This window comes from Haliotis rufescens, unplaced genomic scaffold (assembly GCF_023055435.1).
Source record: "Haliotis rufescens isolate VD_foot unplaced genomic scaffold, xgHalRufe1.0.p SCAF_74, whole genome shotgun sequence".
Taxonomy (NCBI): domain Eukaryota; kingdom Metazoa; phylum Mollusca; class Gastropoda; order Lepetellida; family Haliotidae; genus Haliotis; species Haliotis rufescens.
In genome coordinates, this window is record NW_025964366.1 from 1,209,898 (window position 1) to 1,233,461 (window position 23,564).

The 23,564-nt window shown below is 41.1% G+C and overlaps 1 protein-coding gene across 1 annotated transcript in view; it reads left to right on the forward strand.

Annotated features, from left to right (window-relative positions):
* LOC124152461 (globin-5-like) overlaps positions 1-23,564 on the forward strand; it is a 69,757-nt gene that overhangs the window by 40,897 nt on the left and 5,296 nt on the right. The window contains exons 2-3 of the mRNA XM_046525405.2: positions 2,765-3,184; positions 20,347-20,578. Coding sequence (XP_046381361.1) covers positions 2,943-3,184; positions 20,347-20,578 — 474 coding nt within the window. The 5' untranslated portion in view covers positions 2,765-2,942. The remainder of the gene's footprint in view (positions 1-2,764; positions 3,185-20,346; positions 20,579-23,564) is intronic.

Genomic DNA, 23,564 nt, shown 5'->3' on the forward strand with positions numbered 1-23,564 from the left:
AGAAGCGGCAATCACTCTACATGCTCTTACTCTCATTCGACAAGTGGTCATCATTCAACATGCTCTTACTCGAATTCGACATGTGGTCATCATTCTTCATGCTCTTACGCTTACTCGAGAAGTGGTCATCATTCTACATGCTCTTACTCTCATTCGACACGTGTTCATCATTCAACATGCTCTTACTCTCATTCGAGAAGTGGTCATCATTCTACATGCTCTTACTCTCATTCGACAAGTGGTCATCATTCAACATGCTCTTACTCTTATTCGAGAAGTGGTCATCCGTCTACATGCTCTTACTCTCATTCGACAAGTGGTCATCATTCTACATGCTCTTACTCTCATTCGACAAGTGGCCATCATTCAACATGCTTTTATTCTCATTCGACAAGTGGTCATCATTCAACATGCTTTTATTCTCATTCGACAAGTGGTCATCATTCAACATGCCTTTACTCGAATTCGACAAGTGTCATCATTCTACATGCTCTTACTCTGATTCGAGAAGTGGTCATCATTCAACATGCTTTTAGTCTCATTCGACAAGTGGTCAACATTCAACATGCTTTACTCTCATTCGACGCGTGGTCATCATTCAACATGCCCTTACTCTCATTCGAGAAGTGGTCATCATTCTACATGCTCTTACTCTCATTCGACAAGTGGTCATCATTCAACATGCTCTTACTCTCATTCGACAAGTGGTCATCATTCAACATGCTCTTACTTGAATTCGAGAAGTGGTCATCGTTCTACATGCTCTTACTCTCATTCGACAAGGGATCATCATTCAACATGCACTTACTCTCATTCCACAAGTGGTCATCTTTCAACATGCTCTTACTCTCTTTCGACAAGTTGATACGTTCAACATGCTCTTACTCTTATTCGAGAAGTGGTCATCGTTCTACATATTCTTACTCTCATTCGACAAGTGGTCATCATTCAACATGCTCTTACTCTCATTCGACAAGTGGTCATCATTCAACATGCTCTTACTCTTATTCGAGAAGTGGTCATCCGTCTACATGCTTTTAGTCTCATTCGACAAGTGGTCATCATTCAACATGCTCTTACTCTCATTCGACATGTGGTCATCATTCAACATGCTCTTACTCTTATTCGAGAAGTGGTCATCCGTCTACATGCTTTTACTCTCATTCGACAAGTGGTCATCATTCTACATGCTCTTACTCTCAATCCACAAGTGGTCATCATTCAACATGCTTTTACTCGAATTCGACAAGTGGTGATCTTTCAACATGCTTTTACTCGAATTCGACAAGTGGTCAACCTTTTACATGCTCATATTTTCATTTGACAAGAGGGGCGGTCGGGTAGCCTAGTGGTTAAAGCGTTAGCTCGTCACGCCGAAGACCCGGGTTCGATTCCCGACATGGGTACAATGTGTGAAGCCCATTTCTGGTGTCCCCCGCCGTAATATTGCTAGAATATTGCTGAAAGCGGCGTAAAATCTCACTCACTCACTCATTTGACAAGTGGCCATCATTCAATATGTTTTACTCTCGTTCAACATTCTCTCATTCAATACATTCTCTTTCTCGTTCTTCAAGTGGTCATCATTAAACATATGTTTTCATGTTTGTACAGAAAGTGGTAATGGTTTCATCTTTGAGCAATCTTACAATGAATATGTTTGGTACTCCATAGAAGTAATAAATTGTATAACAACAAATCAATGCTGTTACTGTGAATAGAATTTGTACTACTCTTGTTGATACACGTCGCCCGATGATTATAATACGCCATAGAGATGCCGCGTCGGGTCCTTTGTATTTACACTGAAAACGTCCATGAAAATTAAAAGCCGTGGTTTGGCAGAGCTTTCAAGTATATCATAATGAATGCTTTAAGAATCAACTCATTTTCATATCCCCAAATCTAAGAAACTAAGCTTTTTATCCGATATCAAACTGCTTTTACATCCCAAAAAAGGAAACTAAAGTTGTTAGTCAATTGTGTAACGGATTAAACGAATGTTTTCCGATTATGTTGATATCCTATTTTGACTTGTACCATATGTTCCCATGTTTTTTTCAGTTGAAAAATTGACTTGCCTTTGCATGTGTTTGTGACGGGTGCCACCGTCGGGACAGGATACGCTCATCTGGTATCATGATAGTGATTCATAAACACATGATCATGATATAGTCGGAATTGTACAATCGACTCTGCTTTATGCAGAGATTTCTATTGGATATGGAAAGGGTTTTGTTGCTTTATTCCATCAATTAAAAACAATACATGAATAAAGCATTACGGCTACAGAATGCCACAGTATGTTATTCGCTATGAACCTGCAATTGGTTGTAATATAGTGGCATGTATTATTCTAGCGCAAACACACGCGCTGTCCTAATACTTTGACCATCATTGTTGTCCTAATATCCTGTTATTGATCCAATTGACAAAATGAGACAATAATTCACCAACATACCGTTATTTCAAATATGGTAATGTTTGCATTCTCTTTCAGGGTTCTCAGACATTAGCCCTTTCTAACAGCATATTATTACGAGTTTCAACCCTATTGAATATAAACATATGAGCACTATGTGTTACTCTAAAAGCATTACGTAAACATCATGGCCTTCAATCAACGTCTTAATTATTGGCTTTTGGTAGAGGATGGACCACAATTCAGAAATAAGTTTAAATCATTAATTTATATCAGTAAATTGTCACGACTAGTAACTGTATGTGTATTTCGGAAATAAAACATATCTCCCTTATATTCCAGGTATAATAAAACGGATTTACCTAACAAGGACATTCATATCGGATTTAAATGCACATCTGAACGACAAAACCATGTGGCACTTTGTAGCCTTGTTAAAGCAACATTTATCTGTCATGATGTCGACAGAAAGGTGTGTGGCATAGCGCGACATTGAGCGGGTGTACAGCGTGCTTTGTGTATGTGTGTGTGCTACTGGATCAATACCACAGTGATGGGCTGCCTCCAGTCACGCAGTGGCCCTCAGATCCAAAGAGAGGTTGCGTCGGCTCCAGACATGGCGGACGGCTTCTGCGATCCGGCTCCGCCTGCGCCTACGGATCCTAGGCTGCCGTTAAGCGCCCTCCAAGTCTTCAAGTTAAAGAAATCGTGGAAAGGCATCAAACGGTGTATGGAAGCCACAGGGGTTGAGATGTTCATAAGGTAGGTGTCTGTGCCCAATGTGTTGATGTTGTTGCCTGCAATATGCTGTCACTATGCCAAAGTCTCTCTCATCGGGAGGCGCTTTAGACCGCACCTCATCAGCGCAAAGTCTTGCTTAATCCATCGTTAGACTTCTTACACTGCTGTCTGTCATTACCGTGCTGGGTATGTATCCGCCACGGAATTATTTAGAAACATTGAACTGTGTGTATCTGTCTGACACGATACAGATGCTATCCTCCCCATTCTAAATGTTTTGATCCCCTGTGAGATACGGCAGTGAGATTGCTGTTTTAAATAAACCCCGGAATGATAGACTATGAGAAAGTTCAGCCAGCGATGAAGTGTTATAAATAACCTCTCTCTCTCTTCAATAGCTATGCTGGCCCCAGGTGTCGACCATATACAACCACCCACACTCCACGTAATTTGGTTTGATTCACATTATTAATGGACGCTGTGGTACTGTTAGTCTCCAGACATTAACCATTCTCTTTATGCGAAGTTCAAATCTCAAGTTGTGTCTGTGAATGCTGATGCGCTGGTATTTGCCGTGTGGCAATCGGTGTGTGGGATGTCAGTGGCTAGCATGAAGTCCACAGTCCGATATCACAATAACAGACAGCTGGGATAACACCGGAGAGCCGCGTGGATTTAGACGTGGCCTCAACGTAAGGCGGCTCTGATGTGTCTTTGATCCACTCCGTCGCTGGTGTCCTCGTGGTTACAGCTTCTACAATCAGATAATTAATGCTTGCTTTTCATATCCGATACGAACAGAAATCAACACAGTGGGGTTGCTGCTCGCAAAACAGATGTTAATCGTGAGATTTCAACAGGCTATAATTATCATCGTTTATATGCCTGTTCTTTCTGATAGGCTTCTCCTGAAATCAATCAATAATACCAACAGATGTCACCAGCGAAAACACAGAATTTCTAGCGTTGTAGACGGGCACCAGTGGTTATACCTATAGCAAAATGGCCACTGTTTATTGCAGGTCATGCTGTGTAAATCACATGTTGCTTCTGTGCTACAACGAGTATTTAGCGCAACGTAGCTCCCATTGTTTGACATCGACTGGACGCTAAGATTACATTGTGAAAGGTGACATCTCCTGGATGACGTCATCAAATTAGTATTATATAATAGCCTAGGTGAGGACAATGTGTCTTCATTAGAGTGACGTAATTGTATGCTGGGCAAAAATTAGACGGTTGTTATACTCCAATATGGACGACGCACTCATAAATGTGAGGACTAGATTCATGGGATAATATTGATAGTTATCTGCTAAATCAATTATTCCAACCTTTCAATGAGAACATCCTTTGTGCTCAAAATGAAGTCAAACTGAATAAAATCATTGACATTTAAAAAATTCAAGAGTCCCTTAGATTAATCGGGCTTCTTTTCAATGTCAGGATCAATTTGAAATCCCTTCCAATTTCATGAGGTTATTATTGGCTGATTGAGTATTAGATTGGCCGATTGGTTTTATGGAAAGGGTGATAAGGACTACAGCCCATGGGTTAGGATTGTTAATATTATGACAGCACTGAATATCACGGTAAATGTAATAGTAATAGTTTATAACTCCGGCCTTGATATTTATTGCTCTAACGCCTGGTCTCTGGGGCAGTACGTGTCATTAAGTAGGTTTATGATTAACTCTACGAATGTAGCTAAAAAGACAGGTTTATGTATCTATTACGTAACATCCTCATAGAGGATGTACAAGAAGATGCATACCCTACATATTCACATACGGAGAGTAAATATTTAGTTTCCATGTTAGTTTGTGAAGCCGTCTAGAAGTTAACGTTCACACACAACTGGGTGTGATTGCTAACACCTATTTTTTATAATCTATCAAAGATTGAATTGTGAGTGTTTGGTTTTAAGAGTACTGAGACGTGCTTGGATCACAGAAATTTCGAATGACCGATCCAATTGGATTATGATTTTTTTTTATCTGTTATGTCTCAAATCGCCTTGTGGAATTTCAGGGTCAAACTACTGAAGGTCACCAGTACCCAATTATTTAAAATTTGTATTGCGCGCTCTGACTATCGGGCTGTGTTTAAAATGACGAGACACAGATATCATAAACATGCTTGCATATGTACAATTCTACACAAATATGTGTCAATCTGAGGCAACAGGGATGAAGACTACTACTACTACTACTGCTGCTACTGCTACTGCTACTGCTACTGCAACTACCACCACCACCACCACCATCACTACTACTACTACTACTACTACTACTACTTCCACTACTACTACTACTACTACTACTACTACTACTACTACCACACAACTACTACTACTACTACCACTACTACCACCACCACAACTACTACTACCACCACCACCACCACCACTACTACCACCACCACAACCACCACCACTACTACTACTACTACTACCACCACCACCACCACCACCACCACCACCACTACTACCACCACCACAACCACCACCACCACTACTACTACTACTACTACTACCACTATACCACCCCTGCTACTACTACCACCACCACCACCACAACCCCTACTACTGCTACTAATACCACACCACAACCACCACCACTACTGCTACTAATACCACCACCACCACCACAACCCCTACTACTGCTACTAATACCACACCACCACCACCACCACTACTACTACCACCACCACCACCACAACTACTACTACTTCTACTACTACTACTACCACCACCACCACCACCACTACTACTACTACCACTACTACTACTACTACTACTACTACTACTCCATGGTACAGAGGTAGAGCGCCCGCAGAGCGGAAGATCCGGGTTTGGATCCCCCTCCACGTCATAACAAAAGACGTCAAAAAATGGCACTTGTTTGTTACACTGCCTGGCGCTCGGCATAAAGGAGCTAAAATAAGGACTGGTCGGCTCGGAGTCAGTACACTGTTTCTGAGTGGGGCATTCAAGTTAAACTGCGGTATGGTCTCTCAGTGGGCTAGCACTATAACAACGGCATTAGTCCGGATTAGTATACAGTAAAGTACGGTTATAACGAACTCAAAGGGACTACTAATTTTAGTTCGTTATAACCGTAGTTCGTTATAAGCATATATACAGTATAACAACAGCAAATAGTCGGGACCCAAAAGTAAGTCCGTTATATCCGTCAGTTCGTTATAAGCGTGTTCGTTATAACCGTAGTTTACTGTAATCACTATTCAAGTACATTTAGCATCCCCGCCACACACACACACAAAAAAAATGTTGAAGAACGAAAAGTAAATGTTTGAAGTTATGAAAGTGTACTTTGAAAATTAAATGATCAGTAATTAACACCTATACAGTGAAGTTAATTATCTAAAGAAAAATGTTATGTTTGGTGTGTTTGCAAAACAATATAATGTTGATACAGTTATCTTCATTTCTTAATCAAAAGTGAAATTGTTCCACACTCTGGTTAGAATTACTTGATAACACACTTTCTGGTCCCGTTACTGAAACGGGTACACTAGATATATACAAATAGTTCCTGGCTATCATATTACATCTGATAATATCTGGCGCTTAATGTCAAGGAGCAGATACAGTGTAGTTTGCAAAGTTCAAACATTAAATATTCATTTACATCGTTACTCTTCCATTATTATCTTCAAAATACGAATGTACATTACTTGGATTCTCAAGGTTCACGAGTACCCCGAGCTCGGACGAGACTAGTAGCATGCCATTTGGTTGGCGAAAAAGGTATTATCTGGCCTATTATTATTAAAGGCCTCAGTAAAGCTTTCAAAACGTTTTATGGTAGACATGTGGAGGACATTTCCAAATTTGACGCATAATGACAAAAATTATTTCCGGTGCAATTCTCTATTTTGACTTGTACCATATGTTCCCATGTTTCTTCAGGTGAACAATTGCCTTGCCTTTGCATGTGTTTGTGACGGGTGCCACCGTTTGGGCAGGATACGCTCACCTTTTCGCGTTACTATTTGATAGTGATTCATAAACACATGCTCATAATATAGTCGGAATTGTACAATCGAATCTGTTTTATGCAGAGATTTCTATTTGGTATGGAAACTGTTTTGTCGCTATATTTATTGAATAATATACAATCAGAACAAACGTATCTCCCAGTCATTATCTGCGATTTAAGTGATTCGTAACCGAACAGTAGGAATCGTTCATTACTCTTCTGATCATTGGTTTCTTGGGTCCAGACTCGCTTCTAAATAGCCACATGGCTGTAATACAGCTTGGGGCTTCCTTAACAGATCTACACTTTCAATGGCAACTATTTCAGTCAGTCATAAACTGAACTACAAAATGAGAGACAAATAGTGTCTAAGGCATCTTGATTCAAATGAAACGCGGGGGCACGGGTGGCCCAGTCGTCTAAGGCGCCGCGATTCGCTGTGCAGAGTTGCGTCCCTTGGGCACACCAGAAACCTATGATTGTGGGTTCGAATCCCGGTTCGACCCAATTATGTTTCTAGGTTTGTCAGCACCATACCCGTGCTCGTTGGTTTCACCGAAGTGGTAAACGTCTGAGACCTGCATCACTTCGGGCTTTTATCCCACATTAAGCTGACACGCCGTGATATAACTGGAATACTGTTAAAAGCGGCGTTAAACCCAACTCACTCACTCACTCAAATGAAACGCAATAGGTTCCTTGAGATTCTACAAGGCGTTATTATGAAACTGAATACGTAAGTTGTCTTAAAATAATCTGCTAGACAGTCGGGTAGGTGGAGGAAAATTTCATGCAGCCCGAAAAAAATGACCAGCCACGGGCAGCTGGGCAGGCAGTTATTTCGGACACTGATGACATCACAAGCCTGTCCGCACCTGGCTCATTATGGTAGTGGTAATTTGTGGTAAACTATGCAACATGGTGGAAACATGTTAAGAAATCAACGCAGAAGTTAGACTCTGAAATTCCTGTCCGTTTTGATCTGATTTATTATTACGCATAGTGTAGCCTAGAAGGGACACTACCCTGTATTCCGATTTACGAGACAGAACTTGATGCATAGGGTACATACGCTGAAACTTAATGGCGCAAGTTACTGGTGATTAGTTACAATATAAGAAGCTGATTAGTGTCCTTGGCACACGCATGAGATACAAGAAGACATTGCTCTTTCTCACTCTGGGTAGAAGAGAGTTCATATTATTAAAACTATTTTCATGAAATCCAAGCTTGTTGGACGCAGATGAGTAAGCGAATGGTTAGGTAACATGGTGCCTCGGTGATTGTGTGTCATCTTGCCCGATTGGCTTGATCGTCGCGCATGCTTTCACAGCAAAGATATGATCATGGATAGGCAATTGCGATATCGCGGGAACAATAGGACATTCAACAACACTCACTCTCTCATGAAAGGAGTCCCCCACCACCCACCCCTACACCACCCACCCCTCCACCATACCCCACTCCCCACACCCCGACCCGTGTTCCCACAACAAGGTTTGACTGTAATTGGTTTTATTGGTGGCCTGTTTCTATCAATGTCAAGGGCTGTTTACAACTCCTGCTAGATTGTCAATGAATCGTAATATGCTGGAACCACAGATGAGTTTCATAAAGTCGGCTCTGCATGAGTCACCGCGGAAACAATCGTTAACCGCTGTCCATTTCACGAACCCCAGGACGAGATAATTCTATTAGAAGCTTTATGTCACTGTTAAACGGAGAAAGGTAGGAATTGTTGTACGTGAAGTAATGTGTCCTTAAAAGTTTGTTTCATTTCTCATGTATAAAAAAAGTGACCCACTTGAAAATAGTATTCAAACTAATTAAATATGCATAAACAATACATATATGTAAAATCATAATGTTCTTTGTCTTTGTGTTACTTATACACATAAATGCAATCCTGGCATCAAGTTCATGTTGAGTGGAATTATTCCAAACACCATCGAGAGTCTGTCAAAGTGACGCTTATACGCTAATAATAATGCTCATGTTGCAGTCATGTTGCAGTGCCACGTTGTGATGGTATGCTTGCTCGTGACACCATGAACGTGTTTCATCATAGTGTTTTACACTTCACGACTAAAATCCGTTGCGTTTCAGCACCAGACACTAACTCATGAAGTTCAATTTCATCAAACTGGTGAATATCGACCAGCTGAACCACTTCGGGCATTCCTCAAACATAAAATTGTCCCTCGTTAAAAGTGGCGTAAAACCCCACTCCATCACTCAGGTACATCAAGAAATCATAATCGTGAAACACGAAGTGTTGGAGTGTAGTTTTCCTGTTTTTGTATCATACAAGAAGGGGACAAATGTTTGTTCTGAATATTTCGTGTGAAATGAATCAATACCCGATGGGCATTATATCCAAATGATTTCAAGTAATTTGTGGATTTCGAAATTCTGATTCGACAGTTGCGTCCTTGGGCCTTTATGAATGTACATTACTCCAAAAGAAACCGGTTGGGTTTCAATGTCATTGGCACACGCCATGGGGAGTTTTTTAATGAATGGTAATGTTGTACAAGGGGACTATTAGCGTTCGCTAATAAATGATATTCGACATATGCAACTTCCATAGTAGCTGTGTCAAACACCTGTTGCTCGTGTTATTCGGGTAATGTATCCAGGTTAACGAGCTAAGTTAAATAGTATCATCGATTTAATATGGCAAAAAAGCTCTGATGAAATTTTGCCAGGGCACATCCAGAGAATTTACAGTCATGCAGAGGATTTTAAGTGTGATGGGTGTTTCAGTTTCTCACTCTCACCTATGAACAAGGGGTAAAATGGTTAAAGTGTAGCAACAACTAGTAACGAGCCCATCCCCACCGCCACAAACTGACATACACGCTTACCAACAAGCCTGTTCCCCTTCTAAACCGCCATCAACAAAATGATTATCGAGAAGTTGCTATTCCAACACATTTCTACATTGTATTCATTTTAGTTATTAAAACTACGCTGAATCACCTCAGCAGGTCACTAGCCATGGCCATTGACGCAAATCGTATCATCAACACAAATCGACACTCTAATGCAACTATAATGCATTGTGTGAATGTTTTCTGTTACTAAAACTACTGTTATGAAAGAGTAATTGTCCTGCGTGAAAGACGATATGAACCTGATATCATTTATATGAGGGTACTGTTGGTGGATAGTGTTATAGAAAAGCATTTAGAGACGTGATACGCCATGCTACACTGTTGGACTACGGTTGTATTGAGTAACAATGAGGTCACCTTCTGACTTCACAATAGTCCTAATATCCGAAATTAATTTCACATCTGAAACACATTACCGCGTCGTAAGATCTCCTCAGCTCACGTATTGACATATTGCATGCAATAACATTTTGCAGTGTCATAGTTTAAGGGAAATGGAAGATTCTCATTAAAGGTTTCATTTAGCTCGAGAAATTTCCAGGCCATCTAATTAAATGATGTATACATTTGTTGAATGGACCTTACAAATGTGAACGCTTTTGTTACTTTGTTCATAATTATCCCGGGGCGGTCGAGTAGCCTAGTGGTTAAAGCGTTCGCTCGTCACGCCGGAGACCCGGGTTCGATTCCCGACATGGGTACATTGTGTGAAGCCCATTTCTGGTGTCCCCCGCCGTGATATTGCTGGAATATTGCTAAAAGCGGCGTAAAACCATACTCACTCACTCATAATTATCCCTTTGGCGAACATTTGAAACAATGACATCCATTCACTTATGCTACATTTGTAATTGTGTTAAGAGCTGACATTTTCGATGTTTTGTCAACTCAAAGCTGTCAACTAACGCGAGCAAAATATCTTTAAAAAGCGAAGTGTTCGCAAGTGCAGCACTGCTGATGAATTCAATGGCACCTGTAAGGCTTATAGAACTGGAGCTGTGTATTTGTTGATTATGCCGTGTAAATCTTTGCCATCACATCTTACAATATTCTTCTGGGTCAATTGGGCTCTAATCTTCACAGCTTAACTGGTTTGTGTACTAACTGTTGCACGCCGACATCAACCGCCATAATTAACTGCAGCCTGAGCAACTGCAGCAGCATACGTCAGTTCACTCGCTATAAATTAACCGTTCCGATAAGGTTGCTGTCCGTGATGTAGGTATATGCCGGGGGTGGACATCACTGTCACAGAGGAGTTGGGGAACTGCAGCTGTTTCCAAGGTGATCAATTAAGTTGCTTGCCGAGCTTACTTGTAGGGAAGACGATCTGAGTCCTCCATTCCACCTTCACATCTCTGGGACTCGATCAATACAATAAATTCTTGTTTCTAACGCATCGACGACCCTGCCTGCCCGTCTTATATGTACCGACGAGTCGGCAGATCCTGGTCCGACTGGGGATCAATATGGACGTGGTGGTCGAAGCTCTCCCGTTCTGCCTTGACATGCTGCAACAGTACAAGGCGCACATTGCAATTCATCCGGTTCACCTGCTGTCCTTTTTTCCTATTACACACTTCTATATTTGCTTATTAGATTGGAGCAACTCAATAACAAGAATTAGAAGTCATTCACGTATGTTACAGACCGTGTTTGATAGGCACTGAGTTATTTGGCTGAGTGACAGGCCGTGCCGCCGTCATTGTTCCATTTCAATATCCTCCTCTCCTCGATTGCCATACATTGTGCCTGTTATCGATTAAGAACAGAACTTGGCCTCAACAAATTGTCCTCACTTTGAGCGCTGGCAGATAGACGAAATGCAATATTTCCAAACAACAGGCGTTTTATTATGAAGATTATGTTGCACCAGCAGCCTTCCACTTGGCCCCTATTTGTATAATAAGTCTGCTGATTCAGCCATCGATAAGTTAATTCAGTACTCGCGTGGCCTATTTAAATCCATCAGAGCTAGGTCAGCTACAAAATGGATTTCCAAATTTATGCCTTGCATAATAATTTGATAAATTACACCGAAAATGGCTCCTGGTTCGAGGGAACTGGGCACGCGAGCGCTAATGTCAAATTCACGGGTGAATTTCCCCATGAGCACATCCTTGAGGGACTGACATTCCTATGTTGCTTTGTTTCGTCTCATTCCATTATTCATACCGATGTCTCGTATCATACGTACGGGGCTAATGTCCTGGCAATGCATCGAATTATGTACTGAAGGTGTGTCAGCATCATGACAGACTGTCATGAATAACGTCAGATTGTTCTGTGGCAACGAATCAGATATGACAGTCAGCTTTAAGGACACGCCACACAAGACTGTCAATGAGTCACTCAGTTGCGAAGGTTCAAGATGGTAAGTCAAACGGATACACCACTTCAGGCTATCACGAGGTTCGCATCTGTCAGCGTCAGTCTGATAGTACATCAGTCACGTGTGTCTGAGTGAGTGAACTTTACGCCGCTTTTAGCAATATACTCCGGAGGGACTCCGGAAATGGGCTTCACACATAGTACCCATGTGGGTAATGGAACCCGGGCCTTCGGCGTGACAAGCAAAGGCTTTAACTACTAGGCTACCTAACGTATCCTGATAGTAAGTCAGTCACAACAATGCCTCACGTTATTATTATAATAAGGCAGTCACAAAAAGTGAGTCGCGTTATTCTGACAGTACATCAATCACAACAATGCAAGACTTGAAGAATGCAACTGTGCATCCATCAGTGACATGAGTTATAAGCAGCAGATATCGGAATGCAAATAAATGTCCATCAGTGACATGAGTTATAAGGCGCAGGTGTAGGAATGCAGCACTGTGTCCTTCAGTGAAATATGGGTTATAAGCAGCAGATGTCGGAATGCAACACGGTGTGCTTCAGTGATATATGGGCTATAGGCAGCAGATGGAGGAATGCAGCAATGTGTCCTTCAGTGATATATGGGCTATAAGCAGCAGATGTCGGAATGCCACACGGTGTCCTTCAGTAATATATGGGCTATAAACAGCAGATGTAGGAATGCAACACGGTGTCCATCAGTGATATATGGGTTATAAGCAACAGGTGTAGGAATGCAACACTGTGTCCATAAGTGATATATGGGTTATAAGCAGCAGATGTCGGAATGCAACACGGTGTCCATCAGTGATATATGGGCTATAAGTAGCAGATGTAGGAATGCAACACGGTGTCCATCAGTGATATATGGGTTATAAGCAGCAGATGTCGGAATGCAACACTGTGTCCATCAGTGATATATGGGCTATAAGCAGCAGATGTCGGAATGCAACACTGTGTCCATCAGTAATGTGAGTTATAAGGCGCAAGCGTGAGAAAGCAACAGTGCATCCATCAGGAGTTATAAGCTGCCGGTGTCGGAATGCAAAAATATGTTCATCAGTGATGTGAATTATGAGGAGCAGGTGTAGGAATGCAAGAGCATATGAGCAGATGTAGGAATGAAACTGTGTATCCATGCGTGATCTGGGTTATACGAAGCAGATATAGGAATGCAGCAGTGTATTCATCAGTGGTATGTATCATAATAAACAGCTGTAGGAATGCAACAGTGTATCCATGCGTGATCTGGGTTATAAGGAGCAGCTGTATGAATGCAACAGTGTATTCAACAGTGTATTCATCAGTGGCATTTGTCATAATGAGCAGATGTATGAATGCAACAGTGTATCCATGCGTGATCTGGGTTATAAGGAACAGGTGGAGGAATGCAACAGTCTGTTCATGATGCTATAAAAGTGAAACAGCTGTGGCCAAAACACAGCATGATAGTGACACAGGCTGAGATTGTGAAGATGACTCTAAAACACCGCGTCGGACCATATCATCAAAATTGAAATGGAGCAGAAAGAAAATCCCGCTTGACAACAGCCATTGTAGGATGCAGCAGAATAGGTGTTTACAGATAAAATTACGAAACATGCAGCTTAGGTTGAATCACGGACCTATATATAGGTCCGTGGTTGAATATGTTCGGCTTAGCACTATCACGTGTGTTGCCAGTGCGGCAGATGCCCTCCCAGCAGCTGTACGCGAAGCGCTGTGGATGAATGATCCTAATTGATTAACTCCCGAGGTAAAGGTCAGATCTTAACAGAGAAGCATCTTTACTCACTGGGGCAAGAAATCTGCACACTCGATACAGCCATTTATTAATCATAGAAGGACAAAAGTTCATTGGTGTGTTAAACCAAATCCATTAGTGAATCTTGCACCAGTTAGCAGTCACTTAGCACTAAGATGACGTCCATTCTCCTTGCACGTTACTTACATATCGTGCTTAGTAAAATGTATGATAGGTGGATAGTACACAGTACAGTTTGTGTTGAACTTTGATGTGTCGAAATTACGACTGTCTCGAAGTAAAAACTTGGTACCTACGTATTCATTCGTTATTCAGCATTATGTAACCTCTGATGTGTCGAATTGGATGTGGCGAAGTTACGGTTGTCTCGAAGTCATTTTCCCAAATAATGTTGGAGTCATTAATTAATTAATGTTCCTGTTGTTTGTTGCATTTGTTGCGCATTACCCCCTCTTTATGCCAATCGGTAAACGTATGCCAGGTTATATGTTCGGTTGTGTCGAACCTAGGATATCTTGGAGTATTTACGTAGCCCCGTCATCTTTGACACAACTGTGTTTGACTGTAATATAGCCTTTTCGCAAACTAAAGTATTGTCGCTACCGTGATCATGAAGTCATGATCACCATTTATGTGTGGGAAACCGTATATTGTGTGGCGTTTCAACTTGCATTTGCCTTTAGAATAATATGGTTATTCTGGAAGGCTATTGTCACATGTTTAAAAGCATTTCCGTGCAGCATTAGATCACACCCTGCTTTAATCACAAGTTATTAAGTTGGTAATGTCCTTAAAAAGGCATCGAGTTACTTTGCTATATTCCAGTACCGGATGAAACTCATTACCAGTTGGAACCAAACGACGTGAGGGAATATCGATAAGATGAATCCCTCTTGGTTAGACATGTAAAATGTGTTTTGTTTGTTAACTACATTTACCGGGTTTGATATTATACTACTCAACATTTAAAACGGATATTCTGAGTGTGGGACTTGGGTGTGTGTTACGCTGCTTGGAGGGAAGCGTTGAAATCTGTGTATCAATCTGTATAGTGTTATACACATAGCTATGCAATTGGACCATGTTTAATTTCCTTTAAAGTTAGCAAACGTAAGTACACCAGTTGCTCTCCTCGAGTTAGGTAACAGCACAGTATCCCTCTTAAATGGTGTGTAGTTCCCTGATTCCCTTTTCCTGTTTCATAATGCTAAAACTTACGTCTAGTACATCTGCCACGCGTATATTATACAATCCATAGTCTATCCACACTCCACACTTATATCTTTGCTACATACCATTCCTTGTCAAATGAGGTCAGTCGGGTACAATGTGTGAAGCCCATTTTCCGGTGTCCCTGCGATGATATTGATGACATATTGCTAAAAGCGGCGTAAAACCACACGCACTCATTCACTCTTTGTTAAATGTTTTAAGGGGGAAGCTCATATGCAGTAGATCTTTGAGGACATATAGATAGCTAGGCGATAAATCGCAAAGCACAATAAAGAACGTGTTTTATTTCACGATAAAACATTGTTCTACCATTACGTCATTTCTGAAGATTCGAACATGCACTCGCATCTTGGACCTTATTTTTGGGAAGGAAGTGTCTGGTGAGTTCTTCCCCACAGATGTAGGTTGGGTTCTCAGGTAAACACAAAGGCCGAGTAATCGCATTCCAAATTTGTTTAGATATGGAATATGTACTGGGACAAAATGTACAGAAAATCGACTTGAAAATTGTGAGAATAACTGGGAAATACCAAACTTTACCCCACTGTTAATAAAATGGACTTATCCGACATTGCCAGCGAATGTATATCGTTTTGTCGAGGTACATAAAATATTGTTAACTCGACGGTGTCCAGGACTCGAGTTACATAGGTTTCACTGTATAAGGGGCGGTCGGGTAGCCGAAGACCCGGGTTCGATTCCCGACATGGGTACACTGTGTGAAGCCCATTTCTGGTGTCCCCCGCCGTGATAATGCTGGCATATTGCTAAAAGCGGCGTAAAACCATACTCACTCACTCACTCACTTCACTGTATAAGGAGGTACTGTTAAAATGGACTACTTATAACGGCATCCTAAGTTCATTATATCCCTACTGTTCTGTTTTTGCAAGTATACAATATATAACATATTGTAATAGCTATATAAACAGCTTAAACAATATGTTATAGCAATTTATAATGCTTGTATAATATATAATGAAACATACGTATCACGCATTAGAAAAAAATCATTTATAAAACGATCCACAGAATCAGATATTCCCTTTTGACATTATATGGAACCTCTCGGTTCAGCGGTAGTGAAACCCCTTAACGTAACACTGAAGTGTTGCTACGACAATAACAAATGCTGACTTCCGTCAAAAAGTAGGCTAATAGCTTGAATAGTCTGCAGTGCTCTAAAATGACTCCACAGATCAATCTGTTTACATGTGACAAACTTGCTTGTGTTGCACAATACGAGCTACACTAAAGGTATAGTTTCTCTCGTACCTTATCTGATTGACCCTTCCCACGGATTTATTATCTGTCTACAGTTTTATGTACTAGATTTATGATGTGTTATGTTTTGCATGCAATACGTTGAGATTGCATTTACCGTTAAGCAGACAGGGACGTCGATATCTGAGATATATCACGGGACTCACCGATTACGTTTTATGGCACTGGGCACTGTGCAAACATTGGAATTGGAACACTCATTAACAACATAGAGCATGAGTTGATAAGGACACGCATAAATGGAAGTCCAATGCACTAGGCACGCAATCAACCTTATTGCTTTGCGTTGCTATTACTTTGGCTGATCACATGCCCATAACTGATAAATTTCTACCAAATGATTTTTCGGAATCAAATATGCCGCCAAAGTTATAATTTGATACGACATTTTTCCTTATGTGTTCTCAGATTCAAGACACTTTTTACGTTTTCATATGTGCGAGGTGGTTCTCTCGCAGGAATCATAATATTTATGTCATATATGTAGATTTGGGTTCGATGTGTGTTGCGTCACTCAATCTCCATCACTCCCATGTATCAAATTGATTTCCCAAAATACTCGCAGACCCATGTCCCGATATTCACAAGCTGTTACTTGCACTCACGACATCCCCTTCACCTGAAACTCTACACCAGTAACTGCCCTCTCTATTGATCATCATGCGCACCACCCTCTCCTCTGGTGGTGCCCTGAAGCTGCGATTCTAACCTTATCTGAAGGCCAGGTCTTTCAGCTCTTTCTCTCCCCCATTTAAATGCCGTTGTTTTAATGGTGTGTGTGTTTCGCTTGGGGATAATGTGGTTTCACACTTCATAGTCGTTATCAGATGAATCGGGGCCTTAAATCCTTGGTTTAATTCAGTTTCCATATCGCCATTGTGGACACGGAAGCTAGAAAATGCACACTGCCAATAGTGATTTGAGTGTTCCACCAGTGTCAGTCAACAGGCATCAACTAATGCAATGAATATTCTTCAATGCATATCAAAAAGCGAAATATAATGCGTTGCTTCTCCACACAGTCGAAATGAAATATGAACGTTTTGTAGTAAAGACATTAACGATTTACACGTCACCTGAATCGCAGACAACAAGGAGTAGTTCAAATAGAGCATCCGCCCGGAGAGCGGAAGGTCCAGGGTTCGATCCCGGGCCGCGTCATACAAAAAGACGTTAAAAGATTGTACTTGTTGTTACCCTGTCCGGCGCTCGGCATTAAGGGGCTAAAACAAGGACTGGTCGGCTCGGAGTCAGTATACTGTGTCTGAGTGGGGTATTCATGTTAAACTGCGGCATGGTATCTCAGTGAGCTAGCACTATAAATCGGCATCAGTCCGGACTAGTACAAGCAGCCACACACACACACATACACGTGCATGCACGTCGCTATATAAGTGCAATAATCTTGGACGCGACGTTAAACCCAATTTCACCTCACCTCACCTCAAATAGAGCAGCACACTAAGGTTTCTGGTTTCTGGGACAAGATGTCGATTGCGAGGAGTTTGCAGAATATGGGTTAATTCGCTTCATTTAGAGCCAACCCAATTTATCCAAAGTCTCCGCCTCTCAGAATCGAGTTCGATTTGCAAATCGCTCAAACTTTTAATGCTCTCGAATTGACGGGTCTATTTGATCGATAACTGACAAATACTGTACCAGGTTAAACCATGCAGTATTTGCGTCAGGAAATGACTTGTCTGAAACAACACATTTGGGCCTAATTTAAAGGGTCAGTTAGGCACTTCTTGAAAGTTGAGTACGACGAACCTAGGATGTGTTCTATAGTAACTGGTAATCTCCCTGTAATGACATCGCTCTCGGGGGTCAAATTAAGCTAATCAACTCACTGAGCGTAAAGTCCAATCACTCATGGACGTAGGCAAGTGTTTTACTGTTGGATTCACCATTCGCGTTCTTCCTGGCATTCACTGTTTGTGTGTCGAAATGTCAATTTTCCTGTTATCTTCTCGTGATTTCATTATGCGATGAGGCAGATACTGATGCTCGTGTTATGTTGTGGTGATTATACGGTTATTCTACCCATACAGGTAAATGGTTTATCGTACTGGACACCGGCAGTGTGAGTTGCTTGACTATAATATAACATAAAACAGCAGGGCTCTAGGTCTCATGTTATGTCTATGACCCTGTGATATTTGTTCAGTAGTTCTCACCTATTTGGTTATATACAACACGTGAGACTTTCTCCTGCAAACTGTAGGATGTCTGTGTGTACCTATGCCACGTGGATATCACAGTTTCAACTTTGAAGGACTAAGAGCTGTGTGTGTGTGTGTGTGTGTGTGTGTGTGTGTGTGTGTGTGTGTGTCTGCTTATATACTAGTCCGGACTGATGCCCATTTATAGTGCTGGCCCACCATGTCCCAGTTTAACATGAACCTCACTCAGACACTGCATACAATAAACAGTTTTTGAAAGCCTTTGTACAACGACAACATGTCGAGCTCCAAAATTTCATATTTGTATCTGTGATATTAAATTAAATATATCGACTTTATTAGGTTATAAAGTTACTAAAAATCTACCTGTGCGTTTCCTTTTTTGAAGAGTGTATAAATACCACTATCGCCGGCAGCGAGCATCGAGTATTTTCATGTCTATAACATGTACTGGTAATCCAGGATAAGTTGAACCAACTCACAAAACGCGTTTGAGATAGTAGGCGATGCACAGAATTTGTGCAAACATATTTGGTTTGTTCCAGGTAGAGGGGGTGTATGCATGTTGTCCACGTGTAGGTCATGACGATGAATTTAACTACGCTCCCCCAGACGCACGTGTTGCTCATAAGACTATTAGGAGGTCGGTGTGACAAGTCGATACCAGAATTCTTAGCCAAGACACGCATATGTCCATCGTTCTACTTGTCGCGGACGTATCGCTAGCCCTATCTTTACAATGGTACGCGACAGTGTGGGGTGGGGGGGGGGACCTCATACATAGTCATACGAGGTTAATTGTCAGGTTACATCTCAACTTATTCAGACTTACCAAATAGATCATGATGAAATGTAAATCATTCCCCTCTCCGTACCCATGTCATGTCGCGAAACGTTCTGTGCAGTGTAACTGCTTTATATTTAAGGAACAGGTTCTGAAAGCCTGATAGATAAACGGTCGTAGCTTGCCATGGATGCTGAAATGGAATATGTTGTCGTACATAATTGAAATGCGTCCTTTAATGGAAAATGTCAGCTGCAAGATCTATTCGTCCACGGAACGTCAATTATTTAAATGGACTATTGAAACATAGATTGTTGCTCTCTCTCATAAAATATTGAAGCATTTTTACAATATTCATATGGGTTGAACAAGAAAAGACATTTGGTTTAGTATAATTGATAATCGATATAACACAATTTATCTCGCAAAATGTTTTTGTCTATAGTCTCTGGTTTCCGGTTTCCGGTTTCTCTCTCTCTCTCTCTCTCTCTCTCTCTCTCTCTCTCTCTCTCTCTCTCTCTCTCTCTCTCTCTCTCTCTTTCTCTCTCTCTCTCCCTCTTTCTCTCTCAAGTCTTCATGTCCTGCAGGGGAAGAAGTGTTTAATAATATGGAGAACAAAAAATCAATATAAATATCTAAATTAATGTAATACATGAGATATCCCCTGCCTTTACAGGTTGTTCAAGGCCAACGGTGACCTGAAACAGTTGTTCAGCAGTTTCCGTGATCTGACCAATGACGATGACCTTCGTGTTAATGAGAATCTAGAAAAACACGCAACGCTGGTGATGGGCATCTTTGACGAGGCCATCTCCAACGTGGACAACGTCGACTACACGTTAGATGTGCTACAGCGAGCAGGGGGAAAACACACCAGGTTCCCTGGCTTTCAGCCAGATCTATTCGTGGTACGTATACGTCATCTCTTCAATGATTGACATACATATATAACCTTTGAGGTTGGTTCTAACAGTACATAATCTGAGATGTATCAATAATAGATTGTTTGCCTCCCGCCTGATATGCCACGGAACACATATCATGCAGACGGGGGTCATGGGTGCCCTGTAATCTAAGGGGACACAATAATTGAATTATTCATTGAGCATCCCTTCGGCGTACCAGACACCTATGATCGAGGGTTCGCCTTGCTTCTGTTTTTCGATTTCTCCGCACCATATTCGTGCTCAATGGTTCCATCAAAATGGTATAATCCTAAGACCTACATCACGACTGACTTCCCTCCCACATCAAAATAACGCGCTGAGATATACTGCTCAAAGCAGCGTTAACCAAACCTACTTACTATCATGTAACCGGTAAAATTAAATATAATATTTTCGAGAGAGATGATTTTCGGAAAACATCTTTTCCAAAATTGAATTGATAAAATAGTTACCAAATGTCTGCATTCATTAAGAAGCCACTCGGGAATTGTCGTTTGATAATATTCTCACGATCATTTAAAGGAATAGTTCTCAAGCGCGAAGGTTTTTCCTTTAACGCGTGTACACATTTAGGGTTCCAAAATCGCATAAATATACCACTGTATACCTCTATCATAGCATCAGATACTGTTGATCTGTCGACAGAGTTAAGTGGGTCAGTGAGTGAGTGAGTTGGGTTTAACGCCGCTTTTAACATTTTTCCAGTCATATCGCGGCGTGTCAGCTTAATGTGGGAGGAAAGCCCGAAGTAATGCAGGTTTCAGACGTTTACCACTTCGGTGAAACCCACGAGCACGACAGAGTTAAGAGAAGCTTTACTGTGGCCGTTTGAAGTACATGTATCTGTGCCCTCATTTTCACATGCGCTGGCTTAAAACGTCAATTTCGAATTCCTATCTTGTCACAAAATAAATGGACGCTACAAAAGGCATAAGAAACACACACACACTTACGAGTCCTTTTGCTGTAATTTAAGCAATTTGAAAAGCAGTCTTATTAATCAAACTTAAAAACAAAATGTTAATGGAGATAATCTAAGAAATTCTGCTTTGTATATTTTACACTAAATTTCTCATTTGTTCTACGCGTTCTTGTGCAACGTGTTGGACTCATGTACTAACGCTCAATTAACGTGATAACTGTATGCAATATAGATTAACATTCTTGATGCATGTATATTATCTCTCATTGATATTGCTTTTAGTGGGTTTCAGTTTTTGTCGACATTATGCAAGATGATATTCATCGTTTAACCTTCATTAAAAATTCATGCTCTAAACCTTGAAACAAGGAGTAGTCTGATAGCCAGCGTCAGATTATTGGTGCAATAAAACAGTCACAGTAGCCGAAGTGTCATCAAAAAGGAATTCAAGAAGTGCTCCCAAGTATGGTGTTATGTGCCAAGTCCATTTAACAAGCTGTCGACTAAACCTTGTAAATTGATAAGTCGTTGCTCCGGGGACAGCACCGAGACGCTAAACAGATTGTGTGCTTTTATCACTGTACTCTACACGTGGCAACCATTTGACTCTTAGGGTATCAGGGACATCAGGCCTTGTTGCACTGCAGTGAAGGTCTTGTTTCAAAGAAATTTACCAGAAATGCAAGCTCTACAAAACTCGTACGGTTGTGTCGCACTGTTTTGTACCATGACACAACCAACATTATTATATAACCATTAACTAAAACTTATACATATACATTGAGATTTCTAGAGTTCGTAACACTCAGGGGCGCACGGATGACTCTGTCGGCTAAGGCGCCGCATTTCGCTATGAAGAGTTGCGTTCCTTGGGCACGCCAGAAATCTATGATTGTGGGTTCGAATCCCAGTTTGCCCTGATTATGTTTCTTGGTTTCCAAGCAACATACCGATGCACGTGGTAAACGTCTGAGGCCTGCATCACTTCAGGTTGTCCTCCCACATCAAGATGACAAGCCGTGTTATAACTGAGATATTTTTCAAAGCGGCGTTAAACCCAACTCACTTATTCACACACTCATAACCATTATTTTAAATATTAATTTTTGATTATTTTTAACTGATATATTATATACTTGGACGGTCGTGTCGCCTGTTTTGTTGTCATTGCATACAAACTCTGCAAAACCTGTAACATGAACTAATACTTAAATAAATCGGTAGAATTCTCAGACACTGTACGATTCTGACTTATCACAAGCATGTGTTTCTGAATCAGTATCAAATAGCGATGATACCAGGTGTTCGCGAAAAGGCGAGCTTATCCTGCCCTCCGGTGGCACCTGGGACACACGCATACCTAATTCAGAAGCTTGTCATACATCGGTGGTCATTTACCTCTTTGAACAAAGAGCAAACATGTCAATACACTGAGCAATCACTTGAACTCTTTCGACCTCAGGTGGCATGACCTTTGACCTATCAATAGGGCCTCGTTATATGCGAGCCGTCAGTGGTAGTAGTGGATGATAACACAATTTGCGAGACCCCAGGATTGGGAGTATTTCAGCTAATGACCTTCTTGGTAAGTGCAGAAGAGCAAATCGTTAATATCCCATGATGACCGTATACAACATACTTTACGTCTTAACCACAAGGTCAAGTGCCTAATGGACGAACAGCAGTTGTTATTTATATCAGCAGTTACTGTTTCTGAAATATATGTATGCGCTTCTGATTTACAATTAGATATAATGCGTGGCTCAATTGCAATGCCATTCGACCAAAGCCCAGTCTTCGGATGACTCAATTAAAACGTTTCTTTACGAAGCTTTCAACATTTTATTTATTCGGCATATTCATAATACGCATGACGCTTGCACAGTGATCGCAAACACATTCAAGCTATCAAAGCATGGGTTTTTTCTTTCTTAAAGCTGTAAAACTGCGATATTTATGTACTATGTATCTTTAACTTTGCCACACAAAAAAACAAAAAAACATTATTTATCCCATGTTTTCTTC